Source organism: Triplophysa rosa, linkage group LG5, assembly GCF_024868665.1.
Source record: "Triplophysa rosa linkage group LG5, Trosa_1v2, whole genome shotgun sequence".
NCBI lineage: Eukaryota > Metazoa > Chordata > Actinopteri > Cypriniformes > Nemacheilidae > Triplophysa > Triplophysa rosa.
In genome coordinates, this window is record NC_079894.1 from 8,886,790 (window position 1) to 8,902,490 (window position 15,701).

Sequence of the window (15,701 nt, forward strand, 5' to 3'; positions counted from 1 at the left end):
CTAAAAAGAAAATATATCTGGTGGAGAAAGAAGCATGCTAGCCAATATAAAGTCTTAGAGATAGACCTCACGTAAGCGTTTGATGAGAGCGGCCTTGTTGAACTGTTACGAAGGGCAATAAGCGTTTATCTTTCTTTCGTACAGTTGTGTCCTACCCACGTCAAAGCCCACGTAACAGTATTATTTTCACTTTGACTCAATCTTTGCTATGAACTTTTTCCACAAACAGTAGTTTAAAGCGGATCGTGTGCTTAAACCGCAGCTTAAAGTATCATTCAACGATGATTACTTCAAACAATGAAGCAGCACGTTTGTAAAATTTTTTTTACAAAAAATAAATTTAAAACGTTTTTTAAATCTAGCCTTAGTCATGGATAAGCTTCCAAAAATCAATCTGGCCTTTTCTGTAAATGCTTCTCAGCAGGATGACTGGAACTACAGGGAACCCTTGTTAGCCCTTTTCAACACTGTTTGATGGTAGATAGCGCCAGCATCACCAAAAACCACTTGTTTAATACATTTTGCAGTTTACCTCAGATGTTTTAAGTTTTTTTAACTTTTAATATAGAATATTTTTCATTTGAAATGTGGTTTAAGTGCAGTCAGTCATTATAACATTATAAACTCCCAGATGATCAGGTTTGTGTATATCACCCTGAAGGGGTTTATTGTGTAATATTGACTGCGGCACTGTTTTTATTTTAGTCAAGCATAAATCAAGCATTTTTTCTCAACAATAAATTGTCCCTTGGAGAGTACGTCTCTGTTTACTTTAGTGAGTTAGGGTTAGGTTAGAATTTGGTGACTACAGACGCACTGATCAGATTCAAATTATATTTATTTCTTCCTTTAAATCCTTCAGGATCTAATAAGACGAACACCTGCTGAGCAAAAATAAAAATAAGGGAGGAAGGTGCATGATGCCCGAGCACTTAAAGCCTCCTGTAAGCCATTAGAGTGAATTCTCCCTCATCTGTTTTCAATACAGACACCTTTTCATCACCCCCTATCTCTCTCTCTCCCTCCTAAACACATGCTTATTGATTTGCTGAAGAACATAGAGCCAGATGTGGGCATCTTATGAAAACGTACAAGAGCTTCTGAAAGAATCAGTGGCAAACAGAAAAGAGATATAGAGGTTCATTGTGTGCAAAATGCACAGGCGCACAAAAAAATTCTGATCATGGTAAAATACTGGGAGCACACCTCAGGGAATTCCTGGAGGTTCTTTAGAAGAGAACTGCATTTGAGTTCACAAGGATATGATACACCGTGCTACCGATGAAAGATCAGCTGTAGAGCCAGTCTGAGCCTCTCTCATCCCATGAAATCATCCTCCTCAGAACATCCCAACCAATAAAGTCTCTGTCTGTCTGAGTTGTTTATACACCTGCACTAAGGCAGAGACTCTACTGAGACCTCACATTTGAGAACTGAGTTTTTTTAAGAATTGTAATGCTGATTTAATTACGTGGTCCAGTATTCAAAAAGACGAAACGTTTTTTGTTGTTGTTGGAGACTGCTGGGAGACAACATAGGAATTAACAAGATGCTTCAACTGTATTTGAGCTGTTTTACATGTGTGCAACCATTTACCAAAACATATCTTAGTATGTCAAAGAACTGGACTAGTTACCTGTGCTCTGCATCTCATTTGAGTGAATTCAACGTCTTAAATTTTCTGAAAAAAATGTAAAATCCACCAAATACGTCATAATCTTATCTAAACAATTCTGCACTAACAGAGCACACTTCAGATAACGTTTGAAAACTCTTTGCTTTGGTTTGGCTGTAAAAGTTTTCTGAAAAACATGGATCCTCACTCGAAAGGGGACACATACTGTAGATGTTTTTTCATTCCTCTAACCCACACAAATATGGATTCAATAACCTTACAGGAAAGCAGGGCGGGGAAAACCAACTGTTTAGCTCCAGTGCTCTTCATCTGGTGCTTCACCTTTCATGCTTTCTGCTAGTTCACTTCAAAAGGAACCTAAAGAGGGGGTGATGGGAAGTGTCAACTCTGTTATGAGTCCATGAAAACTGAACCCCTGTAGGGACACACACGGACCAGTCCAGATAAAAGGACAATGACCCAGTGAAACCGAAGCAAACCGAACAGCTTATTTAATAATACTGCATCATATTTACCTCCTCTAGAAAAAACAACTCCTCCATAGTTCCACCTGACTCTACGCTAACAGCTCTTAACCTTAATACTGCTAACAGGGCGTCCTTACTAAAGCGAGTCATTCTTGCCAATCAACACATGATGGACGAATGCTTCTGTAGTTTACAATCTCACCTTCATACATATTTGTAAGTTTCCGAGTCATTATAAAAGAATGTGAAAGGTGGTGTAAAGTACACTGAGTCATTGGCTAAAATACAAAATCACTTCCAGAAGCAATTCCAGAAAATCACTCCCTTAAAAAAGATTGTGCTATCCGTGTGGCTGGAACATTTATGAATACGACACGCTGATGTGCAACAATCTGAACTCATAGACGAACCATAATCAAAGGGAAAATGACAACGAAAGATACAAGAAGGTTATGATGTCATTTGTGTGTACTTTATTGGTCTAAACAGAATATCATGTCTACACAAAAGGGTTTAACTACAGAACTGCTTACACTCGGCTTCTCGTCTGGGAGCTGATGTAATACTGTTTCTCTTCACAGTGACATATGGGGGCGGTTTCCCGGACAGAGATTATCTTAAAACAGGGCAGGCTTTGGTTAAATTAGGATATTTAAGTCGTTTTTAAAAACATACTTTACAAAAAACATTAGTGGTGGGCAGTGTTGGGTGTAACTAGTTACTAAGTAATTAGTTACTGTAATTTAATTACTTTTCCTTGAAAAAGTAAAGTAAGGGTTTACTCTTATTTTTTCTGTAATTTAATTACAGTTACTTTTGATGTAATTAAACTAAATACTTTGTGTAATATATGTGTGTGCAATAGTGGAATTGACATCAAAATTCAAAGTCTAACTTTAAAATCTGTGCTTTAATGTATAATTCTCACATTTGTAATACTTTGGTCAGTTAATAAGAGTACTTTATGTAGTTTAATATTATTTATTTGAATGAATTAAAAGAGCCCTTTCATGCCTATCCTTGAATCACTTAACTAATCAAGGTTGATGTAGGATATAGAAAGTAATTAGTAATTAGTAACTAAATACTTTTTGGAGAGAGTAATTTGTACAGTAATCTAATTACGCTGTTGAATATGTAATTAGTAACTAGTAATTAATTACTTTTTCAGAGTAACTTACCCAGCACTGGTGGTGGGCATCTTGAGACAAAACAATCACACCGATATATTTTAAGATATGTCAGAGCAAGTTGTTTTTGAGTAAGACACCTCTAACATTTAAGTCAGTCTGAAACTAGTCTTAAGCCCTGTCCGGGAAACCGCCCCATAAAGACAAATGCCAATACTAGTGTTAATACTAGACAAAACACAAATACTAGGTTGTTTCAAGCCATAGTTTGGTTTATTTTAACCCAACTGTCCTGTCCAAAATTTACCCAGAATGATAATTGCCCGGTTTCACAGACAAGGCTTAGGACTAGTCCCAGACTAAAATGAAAGTTTGAGCTGTCTTAACTGAAAATAAATTGCTCTGACATATCTTTAAATATGTAATTGCCTTTGTTTTGTCTCAAGATACACACCAGTAATGTTTTTATATAAGGCATTTTAATAAAAGTGACTTAAATATCCTAATTTATCTAAGGCATATTCCTGTCTTAAGCTAAACTAAGAAACTGGGCCACTATATATGTACAGTATTCTGTGACATGAGCTGTTATATATTTTTTTAGAGGACTAAGAACTCCACATGCTGATACAGTAGGTGTAAGGAAAAAGACCCAGTTTGCGCATTACAAAGGAATGTACAGGAAATTAAGTTAATCCTGTAATAAACAAGGCATTTTCATATGGCAAAGTGCTGTAATTCTTTTGACCCCACTCAAATCAGAAGTAATGACTTTAGAGGAGGTTATGATTTGGAGACCAAATCCCTCTACTGTGTGTGAGGTGCAGGTCAGAAACAGAAAGCGACTAACAGTTTCACCCTTTACTATCCTTTCACTCTCTCACTCTTCTCTTTCTAAGTTCTAACCTAACATTATATCACAAATTTGACCATCAAAAACCTTCCTTTATTAGCAGAATGCTGTGAGTGATATTTCAATGTTAACATAGGATATTTTCCAACATTTAAAGGAACAGTTCACCCAAAAATGAAAATTCTGTCTTCACCCTCAAGTTGTTCCAAATCTGCATACATTTTGCTGTTCTGTTGAAAACAAAAGAATATATTTTGAAGAATGTAGGAAAGCCTGTTTGCTTTCTGGGGCACTTTTGACTACAATTGTCATTTTTCCAACTATGGTAGTCAACGGTGGCAAGAACTGTTAAGGTTACAAGCATTCTTCCAAAAATCTTTCTCTGTGTCCAGCAGAACAAAGAAATGTATACAGATTTGGAATAACTCGAGGTTGAGTAAATCATGACAGAATTTGTATTTTGGGGTAAACGGTCCCTTTAATGGCAATTTATGTAGGGTGATTTTCCCAAATAATCTAAACCATGTGGCCCTTTTAACATTGTTGGTTTTTGCACCCCAGCATATGTTGTGAGCATCGTTTTGCCCAAACAATGGAGTGTAAATGTTTCATTTGGCTCTTTTGAAGTCGTTGAATAAATGAAATGGACATATTTAAATGTTTAGCATTCAGAATGTCTCCACACCAGCCAACACAGAATGGGGTGTTCAGGCTGGTTGGCTGAATTTTAATATCAATCATATTTCATATTTCTATACTTATTTCTGTGAAACCAGCTGCAAGAGAGAATGTAATCAGATAGACACAGTATCAAGATTCTGTCGGGTGGGCTTTGAACTCATCCCTGCAACAGCGGCAGATTGCAGTGAGGTTACTTCTGATCTGGGATCAGGGCGAGGTGGTGACGGCCTGGTATGCATTAGCTCTGACTACACAGGAGCAGAATGAATCATACTTTAACTCAACTCACTTTACTGACCCTCAGAGAGGCGAGTACTGTGATGAACTGGGCGTTTTTCTTTGCTGGAAGGCTTTAGCTCGTATTTACTGAAATGTTCTTGTTTCCTACAAAACAAAACCACCTCCACTGTTTAGGATGAGAGATTTTAAATGATGGGTCAGAGGTCAATCAACCACAATGTGCCATGTATGCTCATTTTAAGTGACATTGGGTTTTCTTAAAAATAAATTTTCTTAAAAATGTATTTATAAAAAATGTATAAATAAGAACAGAAGTGAGTTGCTGTTTTTTTTACCAGAACAGTTATTTAGATCATGTTTTGATTTGATAGTGCTTGGAAACCAAAGCACAATAATGTATGACTAACAGCAGTTGTCAAATATCACCACCTTCTGTGCAGGCTGCGTACCATATGTTGTTAGTAAAGGAATAGTTCACAAAAAAATTAAGAATTATTCATTATTTACCCTCGTGTCATTCCAAAACTGTATGACTTTCTATCGTCTGCAGAACACAAAAGAAGATATTTTGAAAAACGTTGGTAACCAAACAACATTGACTTCCATTACATGGACACAAAAACACAGACATTTCTCAAAATTTCTTCTTATGTGTTCCACAGGTTTTGAACAACATGAGCCCCTATAACCCATAAATGTATGCACATTTGGGCATAATATATTTTAGTCAAAATATTTTCTTCACAGCAATCATAACGATAAAAAAATTATCCTTCATCTATATACACTGAAAGCAAAAATAGATTTGTGTTTCTAGTAGGACCAAGCAACACTTATTAAAGTGAACCTGTAAGTCAGATGGCAAAAAGAAAAAAACATTTCTACTTGGACATGCAATAATACAAACTCATTCTTAGATATTCTCTCACTGCAGTAACTCCGGTGAAATGTGGGATCACTTAGACACATATAAACAACTACATTTTAGAAAACCAGACAGTTTATGTACTATAAAGTACAGGCGCCATAGATCTGATGCCACTATATGAATACAAACCACATCTAAAGTTATTACAATACATATTTGTTTTCACTTTCAGAAGAAGAAAAGAATCAGAACATAAAGTGCTGTATTAAATTTGATCTTCTTGGTGAGAACCAGCTGTCAGTCATGACCCAACAATGAAACAAGGCTTTTCTGAGGACCTAGAAATAAATTAGATTTTTCTCCATATGGAAGCAATGTGCAGCCGTACATGTGCGGACAAGCAAGAATCACCCCTGGATTTGTGTGTATAACGAGTAATAGATGTGGTGGAACAGAGTGTTTGGTTAAACACGCATGTACATATAAGACCAGATGGATGAAAAGGCATCTACATCTGCATTGAGTCTATGTCTACCTCTAGATTCAAGAGCGGAGAAATATAAACAGAGCTCTTCATTTCACACCAGAGGAGCACATTTTCTGTAAAAAAAAAAATCATGCAATGCCTAAAAGCACTTTTATAAACTGGGAGAAGCTAACAGCAAAATGGAAGATAACCTGTCAATCTAAGTTTTAATGATGAAAAGCAAACTAAGCAGAGCTGGGGCGCAAGTTATACTGTACTATAGCGACATCTAGTGGATACAATATAAAATGTCACCCTGCCAGTGAAAACCCAGCTAGTCGTTTTAAGTCATCTACGGTTTTCTACTTTTTGTAACATTAACTTTATATATTCAATATTGACAGAGTAAGGCCACGTCAAAGATTGAAATCATAGTGACATTAATAATGGATTTCACAGAAAGGGTCACTAATTTGTTAATACTAGACCAGACTTTATACACTATATTGTGAATTTAAATTGGACACAAGACTCGCAACGAAACTTATATCACAACTAGGCAACTGTAACCTCTCCAAAATAAATATGCACTGTTCAGGAAACAATTTTGGTCAAACATCTTGTGTCAACAGTGCATTATGGCCTGTCTCAACGAACAAAACCAACACTGTAATCCATAACTAAGTTAAATTTACATAAAGCTTTCATTATAATTGCTTTTTTATTGCAGTGAAAAGATTAAGGCTAAAATACACAAGACTTGCTCAGATTTTCAGTCTGGACTTGTTGCAGAAAGTCTGTGCCAGTCTGCAGATTTGATCAGTTAGTGTGTTTCTATCTGAAACTTTCAAAAAGTCTGCAAGTGTATGATGTCTAGTTTAAAAAAATCTGTTCCGATTTTAACAAGTCTTGTAGTGTGTTCCAGCCATTATACTGACACTATTTGAACAACATTTATAGTATATAGCCACTGAAATGGTTGACATTCCATTGGAAACATGCAGGTTTTTATTACTCTGGATATCCACTATCCCTTTAACTATTTTTGCAATAACTCACCAAAAAATTAAACCAAAAAACACTTATGTAGAATTTCATAATGGAAGATTACTGTATGACACTTGAGTTGTTTTACGATAATGCTACATACTGTATCAACAGGTATAGGCCAAACTCATACAGCCTTAAAGGAAAAATGCTGGGCAGGTTGTTCCCTTTTTAAAAAAAAAAAACATGAACAGAAAACAAAGCAGATTTTGCTTAAAATTGCTGCCATGAATGTTGTCTAGTCAAAATATTTGTGCTGAGTCTTAAGCATCTAGGCTTAAAGACTGTAAACTAAACATGCAAACAGTTTAAAAACAAAGACACAGAATCCTTATTTTTCTTTTCAGTTTATTATACTTGGTTCCCTCTTATCCCATCTGTGGTTTTTAACAATATTCATTCACTATATGAAAACACTGAATGCTATCATTTTCATTTGCTTGCGTGATTCACTTTCTTAACAGTCTCCTTCTGCCCGTCACTTATCATTATGCAAATTTACTGGGACATAGTTTCAGGATTCACAGCACTGCTGAATTCAAGAGACAAACCAATTACATGCATCCAGTAATAACATATCATATAATTGCAGGCATGAACTGACGCAATATCTTTAAGTTGAGTTGATTAATTTAGATCCATAACACCCTTCCACCGTCTGTTTCTCTTTGCAGACAGACAAAGACTTTAGGGCTAATACTATGCCCTGCAAAATACCTGAATGCTGGAAACCTGAGACATTTGCCAAGTTTGAGATGCCAATGTGTTTTTCCAATACTATATAGTCATATAATTCTTCTTACTGTACGTGGCAAATTGACAAACATTCAGAACAGGTGAAAACACCACTAGGACAAAACATTCTGCCCAACCAAGTGCCTTCTTGTTTGCTAAGCCAGCTCATCTTAAACAAATAAATCAAATTCAAAACAAGACAACCACAGGAAGCGAAATGTAAAGATACACATTCTACAATGAAAACAATTATGCTGAGTAACTAAAAATGAGCTGAATTATCAAAATACTACATTTTTAAGGAAAAGAAGGTAGCATACAAGATTATACAGAATATGAATTTTAAAGAATGTGTATTGAAGCCCTTTAGTGCACACTGTGCCTGTCCGTAAGTACACACAAAAGAAAACAGAAAGAACAAGCTAAAAGCTGCGGGTTTAAATCAGGTTTTTGTTGAGCAAAGCCACTTTTAACACAAACAGAGTTTGTTACAGAGGTAATGGAATTACAACTGCACCACAGCTCATTAGCTAGTGCAAAACTCAAAGCCATTCTTTAGAATTATTTGTCTTATGCATCCCTTAAAGATGTAACAGAAATAAGGTGGGGTTTTGCGGAGTAAACAACTACCAAAATACAAGTGTGTGTGTTTTGTAAGCCTAAACTGAAGAATGAACAGAATAGTCAGGTAAACTAAAACTCCAAAAAATACTTTCAAAACTTAAAAGTGCCAAACAAAATGCATTGATCACTTACATCGTATATTTGGTCTGAATGCAATGTGACGTAAAAAGAAAGTCTTTTTAGTCCGTTGAATAAGAAAGGACAATGCCTGCTTGGTTGCAGGCAACCCCAAGAAGCGCCAAGTTGTAAGAGCAACATTCAGACAAACTCGAGCCTACCTGAGAGATGCAGGCTTTAAATACAGATGTACAAAATGCCAGCAAACTAGTCAGTGTCATTTAAAGAGGTAATCTTCCAGGTAATCTGTTGCCTGTCATGCAACAGTTTAAGGCCCAATGGCGTTAATAAAAATCACTGAAGTTTACTGCACAATGTAGAGCGTTAAAAATCTATACCCATATTTAAGACTGAATGATAAAAGTGCATCTGTGAAACGAAGAAAGGAATGGATGCAGAAAAATGGCTGAAGAACAAGTGTGTAGGAAACCTCAGTGATTTGTGAAGGTCCAGTATCTTATAACTGACTAACAGAAGCAATTCTAGGTGGTTTGTGAAGACTGTGACTTTGGTGACGGTTTGGAACTCAAATGTAATATTTTGTGGTAGAAGCCCTCACTCAACCAGACTGTCATCTTCTGTTCATTATGAGCTCATGGGTTTGATGGCAATCGGACACTCATCCCCCATGGCGGATAACACGGAGACCTAAAAACAAGTGAGAGAAATAGAACTTCAACACAAGATCACAGCTTTACAGTGCTTTTAAAATGATCAAAATAAACAGCAGACGCTACACATATAAGTGCAAGTACAAAAACAATAGCCACAGACCAGAAATTCATCCCCAGATTCAAATTTGCCCTCGATTTCTTTGCCCAAATCTCCATCAGGCAGCTTGAGGTCCTCACGCAAATCTCCATTGTCCTTCAAGAGGGAAAGGTAGCCATCTGTAATGCCGACCAACTGTGCCGAGACCAAAGCGGAAAAAGGCATGTTATTCCACAAGACTACAAAACAGATCAAATATTTTGCTGTAAATGGCGAGTTCTTGACGACAAAAACTGGACTCTAGTCAAAGTCTGTTTACGCAAGTCGTGCTCCTCGGCGGCCATGTTTGCAAGGCCTCCAGGCCGCTATTTACGTCATCGCAAGACAACGGTCTACTTAAATGGGGGAAGGCAGAAATTTCTAAAATCGCTGGCAAAAATCACAATTAAATAGCATTTCTGATCAATAATCAAACCTGAAACATGAACTGTACAATAACTTTGATTTACTAAGTTTGAACTGGGGGTGTGTGTGCGAGATCGTAAATCTTGTTTTAACGATGTGCGAAATCATTTTATCGAGTATGTCACGCGTTTTTTTAAGCTCCACAAAAAACAGCACTCAGTGTTCACAAATACTTTAGTCAAGCACTGCGAGTTCACATTCACAGCGCGGTTAGCATTTTAGCCGATCGCGCCGTTTCTGTCAGCTCCGAGTCTGCTCTTAAATGGTGCAGCGGGGAGCAGAGGTGCTCGCGCACACGATCACAGCGGACAGCATCAGGTGAAGTGATGTTACTATGAGGAGTTCATTAGTGTTTTCCTGACGAATACTGTAAATTCGGAAGAAAAAATCCATATAGACCTGATTTCAAAGCCGCAATGCAAAGCTCTGATGTGGGAACAATAAGGTTAAAATTCAAAGAGCATGGGTGAACGATTTAAGAACAGTTCCAAAGAAAAGAGCAATACAAGAGCAAAAATTTTGACTTTTGGTAGGCTACTTTTCTAATCCAGTGTGCTTGTATGCTGCACAGTTCACCGCACACCAGTGATGTGTTGCGTTTCCACTTGAATGATTCCATTTAAAGACCGTTTCCTTGACGGGATAGTTTACTCAAAATATAATTTCTGTATATCATTCAAATATAATTTATTTACCATTACGTTGTTGAAAACCTGTATATGAATCCTCTGAGAAACACAAAAGATATTTTGAGAAATGTCTCAATGGTTTTGTCCATACAATGGACGTCAGTGGGGTTCGGTGTTGTTTGGTTAATGTCGTTCTTTAAAATATCTTCTTTTAAGTTCTGCACAAGTAATAGTCACAAAGTTTGACATGAGAATGAGTGAATGATGACAGGATTTGATGAGTAAATCTTTCTCATTCTCCATTAATAATATCAACAATGAATATCCTGGTAACGTAAGGTGGAGCTAGTACAACATAAGACCAAAGTCCTGCATGCGCGTCAGGTGAACCGCTAATATTTGATGTAACGGGTGGAATAATTATTCATGTGTCATTTGAGGTTCGGGTGCAGGTCGGGAAATAACACGCGCGGGCAGAACGCGGATCCAGTAGCCAAGACTATTTCGACTCGCCTCAGCTGATCCGAAGCTGCTTTTACACATGCTTATTTGTGTTCAAGCTCTGTCTGAAGAGCTGGTTTCTGATTGCAGCATTGAGCATTGTAGCCAATCACGTGCAACTGATGGACAGCTATAGTGAGGACTCGATACTCATATCACAATAAACGTTTTAGCTCATCATGCTCCTCGTCCCTTTTCTGCATTAAAGAGTACATAACATGAGATCATGAAAATCACATTACATGCAGTGTGTAATGTTGGCGTGTTTGAAAGTAAGCAGTCTGCCAAGTTGTAAATCCGAAGGTGAATGAACAAAGTTATTGGCTTGGAAAAAGGGAGTCGACTCTGAATCACGCAAACGAACCGCCGCGGATTTACGTCACTACATATAATCCCCGCCTACATTTTGCTAGGAATGCCTGCAAAAACTTCACTCTTCTCCCCCAAACACTGTAGCTCATGAGCCTCATTCACGGTAGACCAATCACAGCAGACTAGGCTAGCGGAAAGGAGGGGATTAGACCGATGAATCGCGGAACGAATCATTTGAAAGTCAGTCAAGAAGTAAGGTAAAAATGACTGCCTATTATTACGAAATAGTGTTTTTTTGACACCCATGTACATAAACTTGTTGTTGGAAACTCCATAAACCAAAGTAGGACCTTAAAAATCCCTAGTTATGTACTCTAAGCTTTATTTAGCCTTGATGGCAGCTTAGCCTTTAGCAGCTTTGGTAGAATTTTAGCCTACAGAAAAAAGGTAAGGAAAACTTTAATATCACATGAACAATATAGGCCATTTTAAACAAATTTTGCAGAAATCAAAACACATTACATAAATCACTAATCAAATATAGAATACCAATTACTAGCTAACAATATTTTAGTGGGTTCACTGTTGGTTGTCTCTCCCGAAACTGCCCTATTGACGTACTACTATGTTTAAAAATGCATTAACCAGGAATTCCAAATGCGGGTGCGGGTTTATCAAACAGGACCCGTGCAGGATATCGTTATTGGGAAATATCTAGATATCATTTTTTTGCCAATATTGCACAGCCCTAGTTTTAAACTGCATAAAAAAATTAGGGATGCACCGATATGTAAATTTTGGCCGATACAGATAATTATTTAACATTGGAAGCCGGTAACCGATATATTGGTCTATATACAGTATCTAAATATGAATATAAAATTCCCTAAGACTGAAACAAAAGACAAAAAGTGGACAACTGCTTTGAAAACATTCACTGCAGAAAACAAGGTAACCATTACACCTCTTTTTTCCCCAGAAAATCATATACCAAGCCTACTTTACACTAGTTAACGATTATTGGCCGATACCGATATGGCCGATAATTTATAATGCATCACTAAAATGATATTTTTTCGAGGTTGCTTCAGCTACTGTGCATGCGGACAGGTTGATAAGCGCCTCACAAGAGCCCCGCCCGAGAGAATCGTCATTTTTTATAGATTTCCAGCCTCACGAAAGCCCCGCCCCAGAGAATCGTCATTCAGTACTGATTGACGATTGGCTGTTTTTTACTGGAAGGTGGAACTTCCTGCACTGGGGGGCCATATTGAGCGTTGCCAAAGATATTAATATTAACAGGATGCGCCACTGCCATTACAATGCACGGGGAGAAATGCAACGCTCAATACAGCCACTCTAGCGAAGGAAGTCCCGCCAGCCAGTGAAACGAGCCAATCGTCAATCAGTATTGACTGACGATTCTCTGGGGCGGGGCTCTCGTGAGGCGCTCTACTGTGCATGCGCTCTCGCGCATGCACAGTAGATGGTGATTTTTAGAGCAATTTAAGCTTAGCAAACCCAAGTTATGGTACAGTTCATGTCAGATTTAATTAATGATGGGACATATGTTGTTTACTTATTCCTTCCCCCATTCAAGTAGATAGGACGGTGGACTTGCTATTAACTGCCCAGAGGCGTTGCAAACATGGCTGCCGAGTGGCACGACTTCTGTAAACGGACTTTGCCGTTGCATTCCTCTCCTTTCATTGTAATGGCAGTGGCGCATCTTGTTAATATCTACCATCTTTGCTCTAGTCCATAATGCATAACCCATGATTGTGTCTGTACTACAACAAGTGCACAGGTGAGGATTTTTGGAATGCATATTACTACATAACTATCTAAAGTCATTTAAAAAGATTTCCTATAAAATGTACCTAATGCAAACCTAAAGGAAAACATGGACCGCCTTATACTATGTCTACACGGGACGCGGCGTGACAGCAAAAGACAATAGAACGCATTAGAACCCATTATATGTAAAAAATTACATGGATCGCATCACGCCAGTCGCGTCCGGTGCAGACACGGTGTGATTTCATTACCGGTCTTATTTTAATGCTGGCAGATATTAAAAATCAGATAGAATAAAGAACTACACACAAAAACATTGAAGAAAAATAGACCTGATAATCAAGCCTCTTGATGTTAGGCACATCCATGTTGTGGGTGGAGGGACATATATCTTCATTCTTCTTTCCAGTAAATATGTCAATTCCAACCATATGCACCTAAAACAAATATTTAAGACGATTCAGATTTGATGCCACAGAAAATGTGGTATTTCATCAAGCACAGTTTTAAGGGTCCCATGGCAGTATGGTTTACTAATAAGGTACCTTGGCGTGTCCATGCTTGCCAGTCTTGGAGGTAGACATCTCCACAATCTTGCATGGACGTCCTTTGATCACCACATAGCCGTTCTTGCGCAGGGCGCTGCACTGCATGGGGAAGGTCAAAGAAGCTCCAGCATTTCCACTGGTGAAATCAGTGTCAAGATCAGCCATGATGGGTTAATGTGCAGACGATTCTGTGAAAAATAAAATGAATAAGGAAATTAGTGGGTTATACTGAACAAACCATTCCAGTATAAAAGGTACAGGAGGGACTACGATGAGGTGATGGTATCAAATGAAGTGCGTTAAGAAACATGGCCTTGCCATGCTGCACGTGGGATGAAGTTACCACGTTTGAAACCACATGGTAGCCAAACTAGTTTTTAACCAATACTTTTCTGTTTCTATATAACGGCTGTTGCTCAAAGTCGCGTTTTAGCTAATAGATAATGTGAATTGTGTTTGCAGTATTAAACATAAGGCACCTGGAAAGCACTGCAGCACTTCAAACACGTGCAGTTTTGCGGTTATAAAATGACAAAAAATGCGGCCGAGAAATTCGCAGTTTGCATAAATTACACACAACTCTATTGATCTTAAAACCTCACCGGAATACAGAGGTCTAACTTTTTAGCGATACTACGAGCACTTGCACTAACGTTACGCTAGTAACGTTAGACCACGTTACACTCAATTCTATTTTTTTTAGCTTTTTGCTCAAGTATACGAATTTTAATAAACGTAATGACCAAATCTAACGTACTATCACAATAACAAGCGTTTAGAGTTAATCTCCACTACAACAGCCTGATCCGATAAACACGTTTGGGCTGGATGAATGACTCGGTTTCCAGCCGCACACAAACTTAACCGGAACTACAGTTACCGTGTTTAAAACCCAATCATTGAAAATCGCTTAAAGATCTCCAAACCCGTATAAACCTCGCATTTGCTGTGGGATAACACTCAAATTGTGGCGTATCGTTGGTAGCAAAGTAAACAGATTACTCGGAGCTGAACCGTGAACTTTTGCAGGCCGTTATGCTGATACGTTCATTAGCTCGAGCACGCATGCAATATAAAGCAAACTCCACACCCCGATTCTCTGGTCACACGATCAAACGACTTCGTTAAATCCCCTCGCAGACGTTTATTCACCTAGAATACTGTACTCACGGGATTCACTTATAAATGTTGCGATGCTGGAGCGTAGAGCATTGAAAACGCCAGTCATTCACTTCCAACAAAAGACGAGAGGATTTGCGCATGCGCACACACCTTTACTGTGTGCTACGAGCTTCGCAGCATGCGGGAGGGAGGAGAGTCTTCAGTGCCCTACGGTCTCATTAGCAATTTAGAGAGCTTTTTGTGTGTATTTGTGCTTAAGACAGCTGGATGACATCAGTTAAGACAAAAAGTACAGTTTTTTCATTGAACTATGTTCACAATGTAGGGTGGAACAGACCAAATAGGCGGGGAGGTTAGCGGTAGCTATGTGACATGCACTTCCTGACCCCTCCTTCCCTTGCCAACATGTCACCTGACACTAAATTTGTGTTGTTATTTAATCATCTTATGATGTGATGCGAAGATTATAGAAAGGACATCCATGCATTACAGAAGATTGCAAGAATAACATTATTATCTTCACAAAACAGGCTGATGAGTTGAAACTTGACGTTATAGAGGTTAATGTAACACAAAAAGCCGAGTTTATATAATTATCACAAAAAATGAACTTAGAAATGAAATTGTTCAATTGTGGTTGATGTTAAATTAGACCCAAGTACTATTCTTCCAAATATCTCCAATATACATTACTTATATTAAGATCTCAACTCTCATTTTACAAACTTTGATTCCTATGTGTATTGCAAACA

General features: G+C 37.9%; 1 protein-coding gene across 3 annotated transcripts; it reads right to left on the reverse strand.

Moving 5' to 3' along the window:
- Nucleotides 1-7,718: 7,718 nt before the first annotated feature.
- eif5a2 (eukaryotic translation initiation factor 5A2) lies at nt 7,719-15,133 on the reverse strand. Of its 3 annotated transcripts, none has more exons than XM_057334833.1 (5): nt 14,998-15,133; nt 13,825-14,015; nt 13,612-13,716; nt 9,639-9,770; nt 7,719-9,512 (listed from the first exon to the last, which is right to left on the reverse strand). In XM_057334833.1, the coding sequence occupies exons 2-5, from the start codon at nt 13,990-13,992 to the stop codon at nt 9,450-9,452; spliced, it is 468 nt and encodes a 155-aa protein (XP_057190816.1). In that variant the 5' UTR covers nt 13,993-14,015; nt 14,998-15,133; the 3' UTR covers nt 7,719-9,449. The 3 variants fall into 3 exon arrangements, with proteins under 3 accessions (XP_057190816.1, XP_057190817.1, XP_057190818.1); XM_057334834.1 differs by having other exon boundaries at nt 14,980-15,085; XM_057334835.1 differs by lacking the exon at nt 14,998-15,133 and adding an exon at nt 14,918-14,936.
- Nucleotides 15,134-15,701: the final 568 nt, after the last annotated feature.

Excerpts from the sequence above, each read along its gene's own strand:
- eif5a2 (XM_057334833.1), bottom strand. The coding sequence starts at position 13,992 with ATGGCTGATCTTGACACTGATTTCACCAGTGGAAATGCTGGAGCTTCT. Across the intron at positions 13,717-13,824 it reads GCAAGCATGGACACGCCAAG|GTGCATATGGTTGGAATTGA; the intron begins GTACCTTATTAG and ends TATTTGTTTTAG. Across the intron at positions 9,771-13,611 it reads TCAAGAGGCTTGATTATCAG|TTGGTCGGCATTACAGATGG; the intron begins GTCTATTTTTCT and ends GTCTCGGCACAG.